General features: G+C 52.5%; 1 protein-coding gene across 1 annotated transcript in view; it reads right to left on the bottom strand.

Moving 5' to 3' along the window:
- Positions 1–1,995: 1,995 nt before the first annotated feature.
- Positions 1,996–21,888, bottom strand: part of NUDCD3 (NudC domain containing 3) — a 61,047-nt gene continuing 41,154 nt past the window's right edge. Inside the window, exons 4-6 of the mRNA XM_032763319.2 lie at positions 18,629–18,772; positions 4,033–4,221; positions 1,996–2,527 (exon numbers count right to left, since the gene is read on the bottom strand). Of these exons, the coding sequence (XP_032619210.1) occupies positions 2,417–2,527; positions 4,033–4,221; positions 18,629–18,772 (444 nt within the window). The 3' untranslated portion in view covers positions 1,996–2,416. The remainder of the gene's footprint in view (positions 2,528–4,032; positions 4,222–18,628; positions 18,773–21,888) is intronic.

The raw sequence follows: 21,888 nt of genomic DNA, 5'->3' as shown, positions 1-21,888 counted from the left end.
TGGGGATTTGCACAGATGAGGGGCCAGGGAGGGCCTGGAAGTCAGTAGGCTGAACAGGGGAAGACTGCAACAGGACATGGAACTGGGGGTGCAGGGGACTGGCTGGGCAAGAAACCTAGGACTGAGCCAGTGAGACGGGGAAGGAGAGAGATCTGACAGGTATGCAGGGGGAGAACTGGTATCAGCTGGGCAGAAGCCTGCAAGGGAGGTGGGGAAGGTACAACTTGGGACTGGGCGCCAGTGGGGAGGGGGCAACTGGAGATCATGGAGGGAGAAGAGAGAACAGATAAGGAGCCGGGATGAAGGGCAACTGGGACTGGCTGGGCAAGGAGCTGAGGGGCAAAGAGCCGGGAATAGACTGGAAGTTGGAGGCAGATGAGAACTCGCTGGGCACAGAGCCTGGGGCTGTAATAAGAAGTCTGAGGAGTGAAGATTGGATTGGCTGGGTGAGGAGAGTGGGACCAGGGGCAGGGTAGAGCCAGGCTGGAGCCAAGGCCCGTTTGGAAGGGACAGAGCAGGCAAAATAAGTTATGCCCACAATATTCCTCTCTTGCACCTGGAACCCAGGAGTTCTGAGTCTCACCATTCCTCCACTGTCAGCAAATAGCTGTAAAACCCACTGGCTGAGCATCCCATCCCCTTCTTGTGCTGGTCCACAGCGAGGATGACAACCTACTGCTGCTATGGGTCAGTCCGTTAGCTCAAGCAGCAGAGATCTGGGGGCAGGATGTACAGGTTTCAACCCTGCTGATGATCCACGGGGTGCCAATGGGATTCCACATGCTGGAATTCCTGTTGGGCTTGTTTCCAACTTGTTCTTTTAAGACCCTAGGAAGTTTTACTTACACACACCCACCCCCGGCCCCAGGTGCAAGGAACATGATTAAGGTTGCAAATCAAAAGCTAGGAAATGCCCAAATGAAGGTTGCCTAGACAACCTTAATTCACCCCGTGTGTGCGCATTAGGATACAGTCTTTAAGGACATGGTCACATGCTATTATTTCTGAGTTCCCCATGGGGCTCGCTGCTACAGTGGGCACTGGCAGCCTGAGAGTGGCCAGTTTTCCAGGCCCTGAGCCGCTTGGGAGAAGGGCGGGGCATCAGTGTGCTTTCTTGGCGATGCAGAGGACACAGGATGCAGCACAGAGGGTGACCTGGATGGGTCTGAGCGCTTGGCTTTAACGTCTTCAGAGGGGAGCATCTGCAGACCAGCCTGACCATATCTGGTTTGAACAGTGCTGGCCAATACGCTGGCTAGACAGACACCCGCCACAGTGCCCCTTTTAGCGCGAGACCTTGAACGGAGTGAGGGCACGGCTCCCAGGCTGAGAGGCTCGCTCCGAGCTGTAGCATAGACACCCCTTCAGTAGCTGGGGACACGATGCTCAATAAAGCGGTCGCTAGTTTTGAGTGCCCAATGAGATGCCGCTAGGGCTCAGTTTTCAGACTCCCAAGCCAAGCAAAGAGCGGGAGCAGCGGGTGCTTGCTGCCTCTGGAAATCAGCCCCCAGGTGCTTTAGGCACCCAAAGCTGGGCTGACTTCACAATGTGAGCCCTAGGGGGTTGTGTATATAAGCTTATCTTTGCAAAGACAGGCACAGGGCAGGCCTGGCCCCTCAATCTCTGCCAGAGCCAAACCCTTGTTAATGTAACCAGCAACTCTCAGTGCCCCAGCTGCCATGGCGGACGGAGAACTGGACGCCTGTGGGTAGATCCGTGGGCGCAGAAGGCAGAGTGCCACACTTGGGCCCATGCCCAGACACTTTGCAGGTGTATAGCGCTTGGAGCATAGCATGGTCTGTGCCGTCTCTGCCACCAGGTGTCTGAGACTGCAGCTTTTCCCTCCCGCTGCCAGCACGCTGGGGGTCTGAACACAGTTAGATACGGCCACCACAGACCGGCAACTTTTCAATGGAGGCAGGGCTGCCATCTCGGGGGCTCAGGCACAGGGGGCTGGGGCGCGCTCCCCACAAGCAAAAAAGACAAACTTCAAAGTCACCTCAACAAGCATAATCTATTCCTGAAAAACAACAGCCGCCCATGCCCCCCCAGTAGCAACCGGGGCCATCGCCAGCAAGAGAAAGGGAAATGCTACCTCAGCCGCTGGTTGCCGTGGTGACAGAGGACGTAGTTCTGCATTTGCTAGGCCTGCCCCACATGCATCTCAAACGCGCCAACCTGGCACTCCCCCCTCCCCCCCAAACCATACCCCGCCCCAGCCGGTTGGCAGCTGGCTGTTTGCAAACAGCCCCCGGTGGCAGTGCCGGGATAAAGGGGCGGCTGGACGTCACTCATGGGAGCAGGCAGAGGGGAAGCCCAGGCTTTGCCCCCGCGCTAGCTGGTTACACACAGTGGTGCTGGTCTTAGCCTCCTATCCAACGCGTGGATGTGATTTTTCCTTCCTCGCTGAGCGTCGTCAAAACTGCACGGCCCCAGGGGAGATGTTGAACATGGTGGGGTCAAACTTCTGGCCCCGGAACGGGGAGCCTTCCATGTCCCAGCCTTTCTTCAGCATCTCATGCACCTTCTGAAAATGCAACGCACTCGAGTCAAGTGTACTGAGGAAATACACAGCTGACGGAGACACGGTCCTGCCACCCCAGCCTGGTCTCAATGCCCCACTGGTCTCTGCCATTCTCCAGCTGGGGGCCACCACCCCTTCTCTTCAATCGAGTGCCTCAAAACCCTCAAGCTTTTACAGCTGTCTCCAAGAAATGAGTTTAAGGAACTCCCCCAAGCCAGCTCCGCACCCGGCCTTCCTAGCAGCCTGCAGACTCAGGGAGTGGCTAAGCTCAGGGTCTGCATCAAAGAACAGAGAACGAAGAGGCACCAGGTCATTTCCCAGAGAGCTCTGCACTTCAATACCAAGCTGAAAGGTGCCTCCTGCTTTAGTCTCTCTGCCTCAGAGCCACTGAGCTAGGCTCCATGACAGACTTGCACCCAAGGCCTGCCCTGGGGCAGTGAGATGGCACTCAGACAGCGCCCCCTCCACTCCTGATAAAAGCCACCCTGCTGGGCCACTGCTGCTATGGGAGAGTGAGTGGGAGCCGACTCTGCATCGGTGGCTGTTTGCTACCAACAGACCCTGGGTCACTGGGATGATGGGAGACGCCAGCTTCGCTTTGTGGTGATGCAAAGCCATTCACCAGCCTGTGGAGTCTAGATTCCCTGGATATCGGGGGAAGGCAGCAGAAGTGACGTGTCCCTTTTTACCTCCAGATGGCAGGACACGGACCATTCCTGGCCACCCTCAGCAATCCTGGCCATTTCACCTGCAGGCTCGTGCTCCAGGCAGGGCTGCGACTCACAGACGGCAGAGGCCAGCCTAGCTGTTACCCGCTTGCTTCTGGGTGCAGCTCAGCAGGTTAGGACCTGCATACTTGGGCGATTGCCTATCCCCCATGCCCAGCTGTGATGGACAAGACCCCCTCTTGCTGTCAGTCCTTGCCTAGCTCTCTCCAGAATGGCTGGCAGGGCTCTCAGAGGACTGCAGACTATGGAACGCACGGCAGGTGGGCTGTGAGGACTGGGAGGGTATGGCGTGAGGCTCGCCTGCACAGAGGGTGCGGGAGAGGCGTGTGGGGATTCCGATGCTTGCCGAGCGCCAACGGGGTGGGTGGGTGGGGTAGGGGTGGATGTGAGAGATGGAGGAGTCAGCATTGCCACACAGGATGCAAGGTCCAAGCAGCAAATGGCTCTCCTGGGTGCACATCAGAGTATGCAGCTGTTTACGCTAACAAAACTTCAATGGCAGGCAAGATGGTGGTGCTCAGCTCCCCAGAGATGGCTCATGGAGAGGGACCTGTTCGAGTCAGAGCAGCTGGGGCCCCTCAGGCAACCAGGATACGTCTACGGCTCCCGGCAGTCACACCAGGCAAGAGGAGGGATGGCGTTTGCTGCTAAGTCCCTTCTCAGTCCAACCAGGTGCAGCCATCCCTCAGCGCCTGGGGCGCGGAGTCAGAACAAAGTGATCAGCAAGGATCTGCCCAGCCAGCCAACCTCCCGCTTCCCCACAAGCGGCGAACAACCTACCAGCTCATGGCTCTGGGGCTTGCCCTGCAGTTTCTGGTGGTAGTCGAAGGTCAGCCTGTCCAGCACGGCGTGCTCCTCTTCGTCCACTGTGGCCATGGAACGCTCCTTGTTGATCTTATCGACGTCAATCGGCTCCTCCCCCTCCAGGATGGCGCTCCACCAGTACTCCCCTACCTTGTTCAGGCTGATCTGGGGACATAAAAGCACGGTCAGCCCAGCAACCAAGAGACAAGGTGCAGCCAGCCAGCCAGGCCTGGGTCTGGAGGGGAGCCCAGTCCAGGAGTCACTGCTCTAGGTGAGGCATGAGCAGGCTAGGCAAGAAATGAGGTCTCCTGACGGAGCATCGGTGCCTGTAGGAAGCAGGGGCACCGGAGCTTGCCCAGAAGCAGCAGCTGTAAAAGCTCCTCAACAGCGTTTCACTGGCTATGCTTTAACCCCAATGAATCAACTGGCTGGCAGCTCCCAGTCCAGGGGGCCAAATAAATACAGAGCAACAGAAGTTCTGCTGCAACCAGAGCGTCTCAATACACACAAGGAAATCAACTTAAATGACTGTTCCAAACCGCTCCCTGCTCCCAGAAATCTTTGGGCTAAACTACATTTATCATCCACCACTGATCCCCTCACCTGCACCCTGCCCACTAACCCGCTACCCTGGGGCTACTGCTGGCATCAATGGATACATCCGTGTGCCTGACTTCCTCCTTTCCCTCCCAAACATGGAATTTAGTTCCCAAAGATAGACCAGCCCAAGGCTCAGGAGAAGGAATACTTGGCATTTGACAATGGCCCCCGAGGGTTCGAAATGGGTACTATATACAGCTAGAAAGGGGAGAGTCTAGCCTTCCGGTGGGGTCACAGGACAATGGATTCACACCCTGGCCATAAACACCACATTTCTGTGCTGAAAAGCCACTTACATCATTTTGAGATGGTGCATGTTTTCTTCGCTGTCAAATTGCCCTGAGGGAACTCTGGGCGTTGGCCTAACGCGGCACCGTGTGAGGAGGATGAAGGCTTTATGGGCACTCATTTGGGGGGGTGGGGGGGGAGAGGATGACTGTTGTCATGAGTTATGCGCCCATCCCAAGTCTTTATACCCTCCCACACCAACAACTATTCACTGTGCGGCTTCTGCTCAACCATCGCTGCACCAGCTGGAGTTCTACCCACTGAAGGGGACGTTCCCCATGCTAGCAGGAAGCAGTGCCCTGGAGGACGTTTTACCATGCCAGCAAAGACTGCCACCCAGTGGGAACATACACGGCTGCCAGGGTGTGCCCCCCCACTATGTACTGCGACAGAGGGAACGGGATTTACCACGCTATGCACTGCCACATAGCCCAGGAGGGCTGGGTCGGGGGAGACCTCTGTCTCATTTGCTCTTCCTTCAGACGCTGCTTAATCCAGGATTCTGGTTCCTTGCACTGGATCTACCCAGAGTTCCTCTCTCTTTCCTTTGCCACCCTTAATACTAGTATTTCCATTTTACGAAGAGAACTAAGGCACGGGGGGGGGGACCAGACTTACCCGATGTCACGCGGAGTCAGTGATCGCAATGGGAGTGGAATGCTAGAGTCCTGGTTCTAGCCATTAGGTAACGCTCCCCTACCCACTTGGGCCTCTGGCATCTGTGGGCTGGGGGGTTCGCTCTAACCATTCCAGATTCTCTCTGCAACCCAGCCCACAAGTAGGAAAGCGAATGGAGGGGCTGACTTGCATATGCCCTTTAGCGGGGAGTGGTGTCTCCCTTCACAACCAATGCCAATCTGTTCTAATAACTAGACAAGCTGGTGGGTTGCTTGACTCCACATGGTGAGTTTTTTAACCTGTTCTTCCATAGCAATTCTTAATGATCAACCTCACCAGAGGGCCAGCTGGTTTTGCAGCCAAGCAGTGCAGGACATCCACGATTCTCCTTCAAAGAGACATGCAGCCCGCAGTCTCCACCCTCCCCACTCTCAGCAAGGCAGGTGTCCCTTTGGAGAGCCAGCTCAGCATGCCTCCAAGTCCAGTCCAACAGCAGACACATCAAATCTTGAATTAAGAAACGGCTCAAGAACTTGGGGGCACAACTGAAGCTTCCTGATTGGCTGGCAGTGATGTCATCCCCAGGTCTGTGAGGCCAATAATTCGCAGGCCCTGACTTTTATTTGAATGGATAGATTCCATTTCTTAACAGTCATGACGAGAGACCGTGCGTTTCATAGCCATTGCTGAACTGGGAATGGTCCCTGGCTTCAATGCCTGCCGTCGTGGTGCAGCCCCACCTGAGGTGGGCCAGAACCACCTGGCAATGGGGTTACGGCTTATTCTTTAAACCCAATGCCAGGCAAAGGCTGGAGAGCTGATAAAAGACAACTTTGTGCTTCCAGGGCTGGAAGGTGATGCAGAACGAGCAGGACTCGCTCCTAACCACTCACAGGCTCAGAACGGAGGGACCTGTCAAACGCACCACTTGATTAAGGAATTCAGACCCTCTCAGAGCCAGCTGACGACTCTGCTAGTGTGCAGCCCAGAGAGGAGCCCTTGGCACAGAGATTTCACATTTCACTAACCCAGAAAAGAGTCCTGCCTCAGCTCCCGTCAGTCTCATCTCCCATGCACAAGTGTGGGTGGGAAGGAGGCTGAAATGTCACATGCTTTTAGCTGCCGCCCCTGCTTGGTGGGAACGCCTGCCCCGGCGTGTGTGATGCAGAACCTGCTCTGTGACAGGAGACGGGGCCAGGAACGGCTATCAGGAGGGGAAAACAGCACTTTGGAGGCTGCCTGGGAGCCTCACTGCCATGTGAAGACAGTCACCAACTTCAGAGACAGCCCGAGCAGCTCCGCCCATAGCCAGCAGAACGGGGGGGGGGGGGGGGGGGGCAGAAGATTTTCCTTCATAACTAGGGTGACCAGACAGCAAGTGTGAAAAATCAGGATGGGGGTGGGGGTAATAGGAGCCTATATAAGAAACAGACGCAAAAATCGAGACTGTCCCTATAAAATCAGGACATCTGGTCACCCTATTTATAACGCTTTCAACAGGCCGGGCCAGAGCCCAATGTCCTGGGCTGCAGTCATGGCTGGTGGGGGGGCGGGGTGGGAGATGACACAGCAGAGCCAGATGAGGGAGAAATGTTCGTGTGTAAACATCACATTGAGACAAACATGGAAGCAGAAGCGGGGAATCCAATACAGATAGGAGCTCCTAGCTCCTAGTAATCAGTATTTCTCTTGCCCACTGTGCTGGGGCCAGCCGAGCTGTTTTTTGGGTTTTTTTCCAGTGTGTTTTTTATTTTAACAATAATCTCAGCAGTGAAGAAGATATATGGCATGTGTTGGCACCTCTGCAAGATCATCAATAAAGTCAGACAATGCAATTTAGTCAATGCTCTCAACAGCTCCGGAGGGGAAACATGGGCAGAAGTGCACAGCTATTAAAGTTATGAAGCAAGGAGATTTTCTCCCGAGCAAAGGAAAGAAGCCAGTTAACAGAGGAGAGGAGGGGGCATTTTGCGATCAAGCCCTCTGGGCAAGAGGAGCCAGGAAAATATTCCAACACAGATAGCGCTGGTGATTCCAGCCAAACTGGTGCATTCCTTCCCCTGGTCACTGCACAGTTCGGCTTTAGAGACAGAGGAAAGACTGCTGAACTGTGAGCACAGGCTACCAACCTACAGGTGACTAAGCCGGGTACAGCTGGACTCTCCCTTCCATTAGGGATCTCTGCATTAGGAGCAGCAATCGGGGCCTGGCGTAGGCCATAACATCTGCTGCAGAACCATGCTCCGGAATCTAAGCTCCAAAATCAAACCCTACTCTGAAGGCAGAATTATTCATTCCCTCCTGGACTTTTCTATGGTGCTCCTCACTCCAGGAGCTGAAAGCTTCACAAACACCATGTGTGTGCCCATGGGGCATTATCCCCATTTTACAGAGGGGGACCTGAGGCACACAGAGATTAAGGACGTTAGGGGTGCCCAATCTGAGGTGTCTATGGCACGAAAGTAGTAAGCATTATAGAGCCCGTCATGCGTGCCAAGCGCAGCTCCCAGCAACTTCAGCTGCAGCTGCGAGTGCCCAACATGCCTGTGAATCAGACCCCAGCATCTCAAGTTGGGCACCTGGAAGATGAGGAACACAGGGAGTGACCACCTGGGGAGTAAGTAACTTGCCCAGCATCTCACAGGAATTCTTTAGCAAAGGCAGGGATTAAGCCATCTCTACAAAGTAGCGTTCAACTGCCTAAACCACAGGGCCAGGCTATATTCCTGCAGTCGCCTGCTCGATTCACTACACACCTTCCTATTTCTGCAACAAGCAAGGCAGGGGTCCTACAGACCAAGAGTTCTCAACCTTTTTCTTTCTGAGCCCCCCCTCCCCATGCTATTAAAAACTCCATGGCCCAGTGGGGGCAGGGAGGGCCTTGGGGCAGGGGCCTTGGGCATAGGCATAGTTTGACTTCTATTTTACAGGGTCAGCGGGCAGCCGGGCTCGAGCCAGCTCTGCACAGCAGGGTCCAGAGAGGGAGTGCCATCTCCACCCCCTGACTCACCTAAGCAGGCCACCCAGCATCCAGGTTGGGGGGTGGGCAACCAAAAATTATGACTCAAAGGTGGGGAGCTTAGCTCAAAAAGTTTGAAAACAGCTTAGGATGCAAGCAAGAGGGTAGCTAGGGGCTGTGTGCAGACAGGGGGTAGCTCACGGTGCAGGGAGGGGGGCTGTGTGTTGATGGAGAGCTCCCCTGCAGTCCCGTTCCTGGAGGGGTCTGCCAGCCACGGAGCTGGGTCTCCCCACCCAGGGGGCTCTTACTGGCTGCCTCTGTGGAAGCTATGGGGCTGGGAGCTGAGGAGCAGCTTCAACCCAGGACATCAGCAGGAGACAAGGGAAGGCTGCGGCTACCTGCTCCATGGCACCAGCTTTCCGCCTCTGACCTGGCCAGAGGGTGGAGAGAGGAGATGGGGGGAGGGGAGGTGGAGCTGCTCCTGGGACTGCTGGACTCTTCCACTGCAGTCTGGCGGGGGGGAGAGGGAGAGGAGCAATGCCGTCCATGTTCCCAATTCTGCCCGACAGGGAGCACTAGGGCTTGGGGCTCCGGGATTCAGCTCTGAGCCTGTCAGCTTCAGCCCCACAAGGTGTGCCAGGAATCAGGGCTTCAGTCTCACAGAGGGAACCAGGGATCGAGGCTTCAGCCCCAGCTCCTGACTTCAACCCTGCGAGGGGCGCCAGGAATCAGCGCTTCAGCCCCACAGGGGGCACTAGGGATCAGGGCTTCAGCCCCAGCTCCTGACTTCAGCCCTGCGGGTGGCTCTGCAGCTCTGGGTTTCAGCCGCAGGGCCCTGCGGACCCCCGATTGAGAACCACTGCCACAGACAACAGCTTCATTAAGGGTTGATCCTGTCTCACTATAAAAAAAGAGGAGGGAGCTTTGCCATTGGGTTCAAGAGGGAGGAGTGCCTCCTTCCTACACAATCCTAAATCATTCCCTGAGCACTGTCCCATCATCCTGTCAACTGAATGAAGTGGGGTCCTGTGGAAAAAATAGCACATGCTCATGTATTGAAGACTATCGTAATGCAGACACTGAAGGGGCCTGAGTTAAGATGGGGCTGAGCAGTCAGACAGCAGCCGACCCAGCAAACCCCAAAGAACAGAAGTATCCTGTAGTCTCCGCCGCCCCGCAAACCACAGCACACATGGCCCAAACGATGGGTTTTGCACATCCGCAGCAAACCTTTTGGGGCAGCATCAAGAGAACCGAATCGCACTGCAAAGAGAAATACTGACTTGATCCACAATATTCATTTCCTTATTGAATTCAATACAAATCAAAGCTTTGTGCACTGATTCTTAGACCCTGAGGCCAGAAGGGACCATTGTCACCACCTAAGTCTGACTCCTGTAGAACACAGACCATGGGACTTCTCTGAAGCTGCTCCAGGACAGGGAGGGTGGCAGGGATAGCTCAGTGGTTTGCGCATCGGCCTGCTAAATCCAGGGCTGAGAGTTCAATCCTTGAGGGGGCCATTTAGGGATTTGGGGATTGGTCCTGCTTTGAGCAGGGAGTTGGACTAGATGATCTCCTGAGGTCCCTTCCAACCCTAATAATCTATGATTCTATGACTTCCAGATGATGGCTGAATTCAGTACTTCAGGGCCCCAGAAACCATGGGTCATTCTGCAGGATAGAGGTTCAGATTGCTGCTGAGCATACAGGGCCTTGACCAGCCAGCACTTGAAACGTCTAGAATGACTGGCCAGCACTTGATGTGTCTAGAATGCCTTTTAATCAGAGGGGCCTCAGAACCCCTTATGGGCTTTTTAGAAGGGTCATTCACCTCTGCTTGAAATGGAGGAAGAACGCAGCAGCTGGACTGGTTTATAAGAGGGAACCAGCAGGGCACCTTCTAGAACTGAAACTTCATTTTGCCGCCCCAAAGGACCCCTAAAGTTACCAGAGCCGATATTGTGCAGGCTGCAGGACTTATCCCCTCCTGGTGTGGAATGTATTCTTGCTACAGCACGGTGAGCTCTCAGCTGTACAAAGCAATGAGGCAGCCAGGGAAAGGACCTGGACTGTAAGTAAGGGAAAGTAATAGACACAGGGGCCCAGATCCTCAAAGGCATTGAGGTGCCTAACTTCCATGGACGTCCAGGGGAGCTAGGCACCTCAGCTTTGAGGATCTGAGGGACCAGTGTCACCAGGGATTCAGGTAAGACTCTTGCTGAGAGGACCGAGGTGTAAGTTGAACAAATGGAGCCGAGGGGGAAGCCTGGTCAGTCTGGGTGAGGGAAGAGGTTCCAAGGATGACGGGATGGGACTGGAGATGAGATGAGAAATAGGAATGAGGCCTTGGATAGAGGCGTAAAACTGATTGAAGGTAGATGGGGGCTAAGCACCGAGGAGGGCAAAACATGAGGCCAAGAAGCCTGATGCTGATGTTGATTCTGCTTGTCTCAGTCGAAAGACAGCACAGACACAGCGCACCAGCCTGCTGCCCCGTGAAGGGACACAACTCAGGAGGGCAGAGCACCACCTCCTTGCACCCAGTCCCTGCAGCAGAGTCTCTCTCCTGGGGGCACTGGGGTCAGCACCCACTGCCCCAAGAGCCAGAGGGTTTACCATAGGTGGGAGGTCTGCCATCAAGCACAGCCTGGGTCCCACGCTGGTTAGCTTGTCGCAGTGGTCCAGATCCTGCAAGACCTGCTGTGTTGGGATGTGAACGGGAGGGAGGAAGCAAAAGACTTTAAAAATAACATCCCAGGGGGAGGGAGAGAACAAGGTAAGAAGGGGAACAAATTACAGGGCTGAAGTACTAAATGCCAACTTTACTTCAGCTCCAGCTAGAGAAGAATGTCAGTAATGAGCAATCAGGTAGCAGAGAAGGAGGTGAACAGCCAAATGAGAGAAGCAGCAGAATTGTTCAAGAGCAAGTGAGGGAATATCGGGAGGGTGGGAAGCCTGCTTGAAAATCAGCAGGCTCCAATGGAACCTACTCAAGGACATTAAAGGAATTAACTTGGAGCCGTTGCCAACTGCTCATGGAAGGCGGGAGAGGTCACTGGTGTTGGGGCGATTTTCGACACAGGATCAGAGGAGATCTAGAGAAGTAGAGACCAATTATTAACATCGCCCCAGTAGCTCCCTGGGTGCTATGCAGACAAGTTCTTGCATAGCTGTTCTAGGCAGGACTTTGTATCAAATTCAAAACAGCCTGTCTAGCAAACATGAGGTGGGGGTAGGGGGGTGTTATACACAACACCAAGCACAGGTTTCTAAAAACAGCTCATGCAAATCTATTTTAATCTCACTCTTTGACAAGCTAACTGGTGTAATGGAGAAGGGGAACGCAGAGATTATACGCAGGACCAGGAGTTAGCAAAGGCACTTCACACAGTGTCACATGACACGTCACCGAGAAACTAGAAAGATGCAAGCTAGCTAGGACAGTGAAGCCGGAGAGATAATAAAAACTGAGCTTAGGTGTTTGGAGAGCACAGGTCCAGCTAGCATCCAAGCACTAAAAGGCATCAAGAAATGGTAAAAGGTAGAGAATTAGGTTGGGAAATTACAGCCATTGGATTTCTTCCTTTGCTGGACCAAGACTCTAATGTGTTTCACAAACATGCTGGAGGAGAGGATGGAAAATACATTGATCTTTAGTCTGGTCACCTGCAAATTGGACGTAATTAAACAAGACACTGCAGTGGTGCTCCTTTTAGGCAGAGACTAAGGGAGCGTTGAGGAGGATAAATGCAGAGGAAACCAGCCTAAGAAACTGGAGGACAAATTGGTTAAACAGGTGGACTGTGGCATGTGGGGACAAAAACTACAGAACAGTGAAACAGAGACGAGTACAGGAAAGCCGCTAGGATGGGGTGGATGGATTACAAGGAAAATTAACCCGATTAGCCCTGTTTGTATTTAATAATAATAAATAATAATAATTAGGAGAAAATAAACGTTGACTAAGATGAGCAGCGGAAGGAGGAGACGTGGTGCAGGATGGGGTGAGGAAGCCAGAAGTGAGATGAGGAACAGATGACAGACAAGCAGCAGGGAGCTGGAAGGCGCAGACAAGGACGCTGGAGAAGCAGCCGAATAGACACCCTTGTATAATCAAAGAGCTGCAGGGCACAGGGAGCACTGCAACTCTCTGCTTACACACTTACCTGGCGTGCCATTAGAGGGGCATGGCAGGGTCCATGGGCTAAGGGAAAGGACATACCTACAGCCTGGAAAACTGAGATGGGATTGTGGAAGACAGAGAGAGCCTGGACAGGAGAGAGATGAAATTTCTCAAACTAAGATAAAAAATGCTGGATTTCAACTGAAGAAATCAGTTTGCACAGCAGACTGACCCCCTCAGTACAGCCAGACTGCTGGGAGCAGAGCAGACATCACCACCCTGAATAGGCAGATGGCCCTAGCCTCAATTATGGTCTGTCTAGAAGCCATCTGAGAGACAGCGTGGGTGAGGTCAGATCTTTTATTGGGGATAGACATGAACTTTTGAGCTTACACACCTTGTCTCTCTAATAGCCTGTGACCAACCTTGCTACAACAACGCTGCCTCCATCTAGAAGCCACCTTTCGTACCAATCTTGGCCCTGCTCCCAATGTCTGCAAGATGGACAGCTTGACAACAGGTACATGTCTGCTGGGAGCCTGCGTGCGCACAGAAGCAGCTCTGTGCGTGGGGCTGCGCTGATGTGTGCTCAGCTCAAATAGCATGCTGTGCACCTGTTTGTTTTCTGTGCAGTGGGCAATCGCTCATCACCGATCTCAGAAACTCCTAACCCTTTCTCCACAATGATCCCACAGAGGAGCACTCAGGACAAGGTTGGACTATTGCTGTCAATGCGCCAGCTGCGGGGAACGCTGCAAAGATCCCCCATGAACAGTCACTTGACGTGTTACGAGTTTGCTTTGGCTGCTCTTGCTTCCTGTGAGTGTGGCGGTGACAGCAAGTTTGGTCAGCACACACATCTGTGGGAAATAAAACTTCAGAGTGCAATGCCGTAAAGTCATCACCACTGGATTTTAAATGGGCAAGTGCTGCAGAAGGACAAGCTTGTGTTGCTTAACCAATTGCAAACCAGAAACAATACCAGGCGGTTTACCTAACCCATACAGCTCACATATCAAACGCTCGCAGCGAGCTGTGCGCAAGCAAGAGTTACAACAATTCATTAACAAACGGTCGAATTGCAAACAATGAATGAAGCCGAGGAACCAGCAAACCACTCGTGTCTATTCCGTGAGCAGCAAAGGAGACAGTCCTGCTTGAGAATTACTCACTATTCTCCAATTACCTTAAAGTGTAATTTCATCTACCGCCTCATTGCCCTGCACCCCACACTCCCACTATCAATATGTTAGAAGCCAGCTGGAGATTCTCACAACCCTCCATCGTTTTCACTCACTGATGGCCTGATCCAGCTTGTTCAAGGCAATGAAAGACTCTCGTCGACTCCAACGGGAGCTGGAGAAGGCCCTTGATCTTACTTTACCATCTCACTGTCCTCTTCCTCCTCCAAATCACTGTTATTTAACAAAAAAGTCCTCTTACTGACCTGGGAACTCCCACGACTAACCTTTGCACAATCTGTAAAGCTCCTACAGAATGTCTTTATTTCTTGTTTGTTTTCCTTATTCATCTAGTAGGGACCTTATTAAAACTTTTTCTGGAAAATCGAAGTAAATTACATCACTATTATCTGCTACTTTTAACCTTTTCCAAAGGAGGTGACAGGTTAGAAGACATGGTTCTCTCTCACAGAAGCCATCCAAGAGTTATACAATTCTTTGTTTAATTTCCAGTTTTCTTAGCACGACCTATCATAGGATTTTATACAGCTGCCCATCACCGTAGTCTTCCATGTACCACCATCCGCAACAATGCTGTCCCTAGTGGATGTCATGGTACTGAGGTGTCTCCTCTGCCCTCCAGCTGGCTGCTTACCATTTTCCATTAGCTCCTTGGGGAGGGGGGTATCCCTCTAGTGACCCAAAGCCTGGTGGAGCAATGGAGCAAAAATAATCCTCTCCCCTAGACTGCAGAAAGCTACGCAGAGACTCAAGAAAGGGGCACTTGGTACATTTGTGCAACATCTGCTATTCCTGGTGCCAGAGCCGGCCACACACTGTACATTTCCTCCCAGAGACCAGCACAACCAGGCTCCAAGGAAGGTCACTTGTTCTCCTGGCAGAGAGATTTAACGTTGCCACTTGCTACCACTTGAGCAACAAACTAACTACAATGACATGGTCCCGTCGTACAGATTTCTTCTAACTCTGGGGCACTCCTTCCCTGCGCAGCCCCCTCTGTGCCAGAGTCTGAGCCCAGGGTGGCCACATCTTATTTCTACACCTTGAATGCCACCTGGCCTGCTCTCTCCTAGCATCGGGGCTTTTTTGGACTAATTTCCGCTACATAGCAGGGGGGGACTTAGGAGGACCAGCTGGCCAGATGTGGCTGCAACACTTGTCGGTTCCCATCCACGATGAGGAGAAGCCATGGGAGACCTCCCTCAGTCAGTTGGCCCTGAGCTAATGATTACACCCCACGTTCTGCAGCCAATCAGTATGGGAGACAGCTGGTGCATGCAGAAGTAGAGCACTGATACTAGCCGCTCCAAGTGTCCCCATCCAGGCTTTGCCGAGCAGCTTTTTCACCTTGGGCAGATAGGGCCAGTAACATCCCACCCACTCCACAACTTCTGCTGGATCAAGATCAGTGGTGGGAAAAAGACGGTTACTCACCTTTGTAACTGTTGTTCTTCGAGATGTGTTGCTCATATCCATTCCAGTTAGGTGTGCGCGCGCCGCGTGCACGTTCGTCGGAAGATTTTTACCCTAGCAACACTCGGTGGGTCGGCAGGGCACCCCCTGGAGTGGCGCCGCTCTTCCACACTGATGTCGTTTCCTTGCCCAAGGGACAGAGGCATCGGATTGGCACTGGATCGACTATCGGCCTTGCGGGACTGGGATCGACCCGAAGTAGCCTTACACTCATGGGTCGGTGCCGCGATTTCGTTTGTCGGTGCTGCCGGCATGGTGCCTTATCGACGTCGAGTCGATGGCTACCGGTTCCGGGTGATCGCGACATAGCCGGACTAGATTGAGCTCTCGCTGCGGTGTGGCCAAACAGTAATTGGCACAGCGGAGCTCCGCCGCAGCTAGGGCCATGGGAAGCCAGGGAATAAGCTACCACGGCGCGTAAGCATTTGCCGGAGAGCGGAGGGCACTGTGATTTCGTACGGTCGCTCCTCAAGTCCCCAGAAAGGGGAAGGAACCGGAATCAACGATATCGGTATCAATGTTGGCCTATGTATGAGCGCTGTGCATTCCTCAGTTGCCTCGTGAGGGTGTGGTGCAGCGATTAGGCTGATCCGAGCTAAATATGAAGAGACTAACTACTCGCGCCATGCTTTTTTCTCTACTGAAAAGCTTGTTTGTCTCTTTCTCTAGGACGCGGGTTCTGCAGTTTGCAACAGTATTAGCCGCAGGGCAGGCACTGGAAGCTCTCAACCACGTGCGCCGTGCCGGGAGCTGTTTTGGAAGCGTGTTGAATGTTTATTCAGAACTTGCCGGAAAGAGTATCTGTCCAGATCGTATCTACCGGAGGTGGGCTTCCTTCACCCTCCACGCTCGCAAGAGGAGCTACTCTGATTTGGAGACGTGGGATGAGCCATACACATGGCCATTTGGGTTGCCGGAAATTTCGGACACTCCGGACGAGGGGTTTGCGTGATGGCCCGCCTCGCATCGCACAGTGCGTGCCAGTGTGAGCATAGTTCCGTGCCCGACAAGTTCGGCTATCGCGCGACTTCGAATACCTACATGTTCCGCATTTGCAGGATGTGAGCCAGGGCCGGTGTCGGCGTCTTGCCGAAGTGCGGGGGGGAAAAAATTGTGAGTAGAGCTTCGGCTTCCGTTTTCTCTGATTTGCTTAAACGATATTCAGACCGACGCGCGTGCCTTCAAATGGGCACTTATAGCTGTTTGATGAAAGCGATCCCCGAACATTAAGGCCACCGTACACAAGAGGGATTGTCTGTGTGGATTACTGTACAGCAACGTTGCTTCGCCTGATGGTCGGGAAGAAAAAAACAGCCAGGTGTGCTTTAAGACGAGTGCAGGCCGGAGCATTTCGGTGCTCCGCGCACCCGGCTTGGGCGGCTATGGTGAGGGAAATAGGATCGAATGCTACTTTTCCCGAACCCCCTAAACTATTATAACTAACTAACTGCTATAAAGAAAAAAAACGCATAGTTATTCATAAATAATATTTAATATATAAAAGGATATACCTATCTAACACACAAGAACCTACGAGTACTGTAAGGGAAGCAGAGGTCAGCCTAAGCGTGCCGCCTTCACCCTGTCTCCAACGACGACACGGGCGAGGGTTAAAGAAAGAATCTGATCAGAGCGATATCGGGCCGCTGACGTCGGCAGGGTATATATCGGCACCATTATGCGGGCCACGCCATCTCCGGTGGGCGCGCCTGCCGGGATCACTGAGTGTTGCTAGGTAAGGTGTAAATTCGTTTTCTGACTGAACGGTGCACAGGACAGGTGTGGACAGCGATCAAAAAACTACCTAACTGGTAATGGATAGTAATGAGCATGCCTCGTAAAGAAGCAGCAATTTTTTACATGGGGATACATCTCCATTCCACCTAGGTTCACCCAGGCTAACAATGATTTTCAATGGCCATTGAAAAAGGAAAGCTCCTGTCACTCCGACACAGGCCAGCACATTGCAGCAAAAGTCATTCAGCTCCAGGACAATCTACAAGAACCAGCCAGCTACAAACTATATCAGGGACAGTAAGGAGACTCAACACTGGCTCCCCTACCCTATGCCTCTACCCCACCCCCCTCTCCTGCCCCTAAGCCCCTGCCCAACCCCCTTCCTGCCCCAGCCTCCCACACCTCCACCCCTTCCTCCTCTCCTATGCCCCAACCAATCAAAAAAGAAGTTAATAAAATGTAAACAAGCAAATGCAAATCCCTCCTCCAAGTAGAGTTTTGATCCCAGAAAGGAGACATGCCAGAGACTCCATGAAACCCACTACGCACTTGGTTATTGCTATGGATTTTATGTGGAAGGTGCCCACGTATTACACTGATGGGCAGCGAGATAGAAGACTAAGCAAGAAAGTGCTGACAAAACTGCCATGTGGGCAGGGCCCTGGGGATCCTCTTCTGGACGAGGCTGCTGCAGGCTGGGAAGCAAGACCACTGCGGTGACGTTTGGGCACTCACTGCTAGTACGCACTGGAAATGTGATAACAATGTGAAGTCATCCCTTTCATCAGCTGCCGGGTGGTTAAGTCTGCAGAATTGCTCAGTTACGGCTCTCGAAATAAACGGGCAGAGCTCAGACCACCCGGATTAGCAGGGACCACAGCTCCCACCCCTTGTGCCAACTAATGCTCATCTCCATTAAGTATTAGTAAAACACCACAGCTGTGCACATCACGTCACAGTCCCTGCCTCAAAGAACTTCTAGTCTAAATAAGATGACACAGGACAGGACGGGGGAGAGACAGAGGGAGGGGAGGGTTGGAAGGAATCACGTGATTCACATTACACAGTGGTGGATCACAGAGACACGTATAAGGGGTGATTGAGGTCGGGCAACACAGGAGCAGACAGCAGAGGGGAGAGCCAGTAGGATTCAAGGAGGGAGCTGAAGGACAACGACGAGGAGGGCTGGGGTTCCAGGCACAGAAAAGGAGAGCAACGAGGTGAGCAGAGCAAGCAGAGCTCAGGGACAAGAGAGAAGAGACAGCAGAAGCCAGGACAGAGGGATGGGGAGTTCGAACTTGCTGTCGGAACAGCCATGCAGCCAGTGAAGTGATGTGGTGGGGAGTGGAAGTGAGAGTCATTTGCAGAGGGAGGGAAGAGAGAGATTTAGCATTTTGTTAGTGGAGCCAAGACAGGCCCCTTGATTTGGCAAAGGCTTTACCATCCTGGCTTTGCAGATGGCTGCTTCTTGGTCAAGGGGGAAGGAGACACAAAGCCAACGGGTGTGTCGCTCCCTCTCTCCTGCTGGGTGACTGCGAGAAGCAGGTGCCCAAAAGACGCCGCTCTTACCAAGATGCATTTCCCTGGTTCTAGACTCCATAGGGAACTCTCCGTATTGATCTTGTGGGTGAGTCTCCCTTCCATGAGGACACGCTGGCTGCTCCCCTCCAGCACGGCCACGCGAATCGAGCTGCTGCTGAGATCCACCGACACCTGGAAGCAAGAGACAAGGAAATCAAAAGGGACATTCCCATCTGCTTTCTCCCCTATGTTTGCTGGGGCGGAGGGGGTGCGTCGAATGCACTCATTGGGGATGAGAGAAAGGAAAGCAATCAGTTCTTTATAGAGCACAGAGGCTGGGAATCCTGCCACAGCTTCAGGGAGATGGAAAACCATGTATGTGCAGTCATTTACTCTACTGGGGACTTCTTCATGTGCCCTTTGCTGTTGCTGCAGTTTGAGTGCGTACCTCAACAACTTTGAGAACAGGGGGAATGAGGAGGGGATTTCTGTTCTGCAAAGGATTCCACAGAGTTGAAGTGTCTCTCTCCCTGAATTCTTCACTCTCGTGCTAAAGACAAAGCGTACTTGCTGGGTTTGAGGGTGGGGGCGGGGGAGGAGAGAGCTTGGCATGTGCTTTAACATAGACACCTGCAACTGATGGAGATTCCAGAATTAACCCAAAAAACAGCATGAAAATTGTGATCTTGGGTTGGCCCTATGCCTCCTGCTGCATACGTGGTAGGGCTTGGAGAGCATGTGGGTCACGGGGGTGGGGCGGAACATGGCACAGATTAGGACAGGGCAGGAAATGAAAGCAAAGAGTCAGCGCTGACGGCAAAGTCAAGCAAGGTTTTACTCCTGGCATGCTCTCTACAGGAATGAGGCCAGGTCCCTCACACAGCAGCAGTGCTGCCATATGGGAGACCCTGGTCAGACCTGCTGTGGAGGGGACATGCTTCTTCCCAAAGGAGGTGGAGGCAACTGCTGGCTTGGTTCATGAAGTGGTGTTACTTTCAGTCTCAGAAGAGACCATCTGTTCTTTCGTCCCCAGCCTCAAGCTGCAGTCACTGAAGAACGGGATCTGGTGGGAGCCTGGCTCTCCCCCTATAAAAACATATTCAGGAAAGGGAACTGCCTCATCTTTCAAACACTGCCTTAGCGCTGAGGAGAGGGGGTTACCACTTGATTTGCCTGCACACACACTCAGAGTTTCCCCAGATTTTGCTCTGCAGTTCTCATCTGAAATGTTCTTATATTATCCATTACCTAGGTGATTTCTAGTGACTCAGTGTGGGCAGGAGACAGACTGAAGCTGCTCCAGTCAGGGACTGTACCACAATTGTATTTGATAGATGCTACAGCGGTAAAACCAAAAAAATGAGCCACTTCTGACAGGTCCCTGTCAAGCTTTGGAGAGGACCTGAGAACACCCAGCACACACAATGGAGGGGAAAACAGGGAAAGCAAGAGCCACTAAGCTTAAATACTGCTCAACCCAGACTGTGCAAGACGGATATATCTAAAATACCCACGTGTAAGCTGAGTGGAGTCTCTAAATCAAACAAAAGGCCCGTTGAGAGGAGCCCAAAGAGAAATTCAGGAACAAAGGAACTGGGAGAACTGGCTGGCTCAAGGGACTGGTAACAGCAATAAGTCTCCTGTTTCGATCCAGCCCAGGACAGACATGACTGGAAGCAAATTTCTATCTGACCGATGTTCGTGGGCCTTTGTGAACTGAGTGAGGGAATCCACGTCAGACATAGCCTCTCAGAGAGGCCACGTCACGGAGTCAGCTTCCTATCTCACCCTTGGAGACGAGCCTCTCCAAGGCAGGGGGTTGTGAGGAGAGCCTGGCTGCTGCTCCGTGGACAGAGGGCTTCAGCCTCAAGGGCTCTCAGCCTGGCCCCGTTCATTCGTAACTCCCAGAGCTGAGAGAAGACAGGAGCTGTCAGAGATTTAACCATAGGCAGTTTCTAAGCAGAATTAGTGCTGCAGGGTATTGCTGCCACAGCGTGGCACAGAATAAGCCAGCAGCCTCCAAAGGGGAGGCCAGTGATTTAGCCACAGTTCAGCAAACAAATGAATCCTTAAACAAGCCTGCAATCTCTTTAGTCTGAGTTGGCTAAAAAAGAAGCCACTTGAGGCTGGATGTACTTCTCCAAGTGACCTCTTTGCAACAACCAGACACTGGGCAGTAACGAGGCCAAGATAAGTGTGCCCAGGATTTGAGAAGTTTACAGCAATGTTTCAAAGAAGATCAGACTCAGGAAGATGCCAGGAGGTGATGAGCATGCCAGAACAGCAGTATTATTTTTAATAAAGTCAGTGGAGTATGGCTTCTCGTATTTGAAATGACACTTATTAGAGACTATAGGGCAGGGGGTACAGTTGAGGGGAGTGTTTGCTGAGATTGGGGACAGACCCAGAGCAGATGGAGAGGGATTCCAAGCTGATCTGTAAAGCGATAACGGCACCAGGATTCCCCAGACGGACATGACTTGCTGTTTCATTGGGGGAGCTCTGGATCTATAAGCACACATGGGCTAAAGACAAGAGACACCCCGATACAACACAATTAGGCTCCCACAATAGGAACATTTATTGAAAATTTCCTCTCTCTGAGTTACAAGGACACAGACCCATTAACCCAATGGGCTCTCAGCTTGAATATACATAGGTCAAAACCAGACCTGTCAGTTCCTGATACGGGAGGGCTTCGCCAGCCACACCAAAGAATGCACAAGTTGAGACTGTTTTCACAGCACAGGATAATACCCCCTGTGGACTGAAATTTCCAAACAAGCTTATACCCAGTAGCAATGAACTGAGTTCCAACAGCAGAGCACACCATCATGAACTAATCAATGAGCCAAACAGGCCAAAGAAATACTCTAAACAAGGGAGGGTTGGCTCTGTAGACCTTGGAACTCAGAGAAAGGAAATTTTCAATACATCAGAATAAGTTTTCCTATTCCACTAATTGCACAGATCCTTTAACGAATGGGATTTTTGTAGCAGGCCACCTTCACGGAGGGTTCAGAGCAAACAGAACTACAGGGTTTTAAATTCGTTCTCTCCTGGGATGGCGCAATGTGGCACGCCCTCCTACCAACGGCAGCACCTGCTGCGGCTTAGCGTGGTGCATCAGAGGCTGCTATCACTCTCAGAGAGTAGGTCTGGATGCTGGTTGCTGGACAGAGACAAACTGACTTTTAGGCTTCATGGACGCACCATTTTAACCATCGTGAAATAGCAGATTTTTATACTCTTTTTCCTTGTAGATGCCAGATGGTAAAGAATAAATAGAGCTTTGAACTTGGGATTCC

The sequence above is a fragment of the Chelonoidis abingdonii genome, chromosome 2 (assembly GCF_003597395.2).
Source record: "Chelonoidis abingdonii isolate Lonesome George chromosome 2, CheloAbing_2.0, whole genome shotgun sequence".
In the NCBI taxonomy this organism is placed as follows: domain Eukaryota; kingdom Metazoa; phylum Chordata; order Testudines; family Testudinidae; genus Chelonoidis; species Chelonoidis abingdonii.
This window is presented reverse-complemented; position numbering and strand designations above follow the sequence as displayed.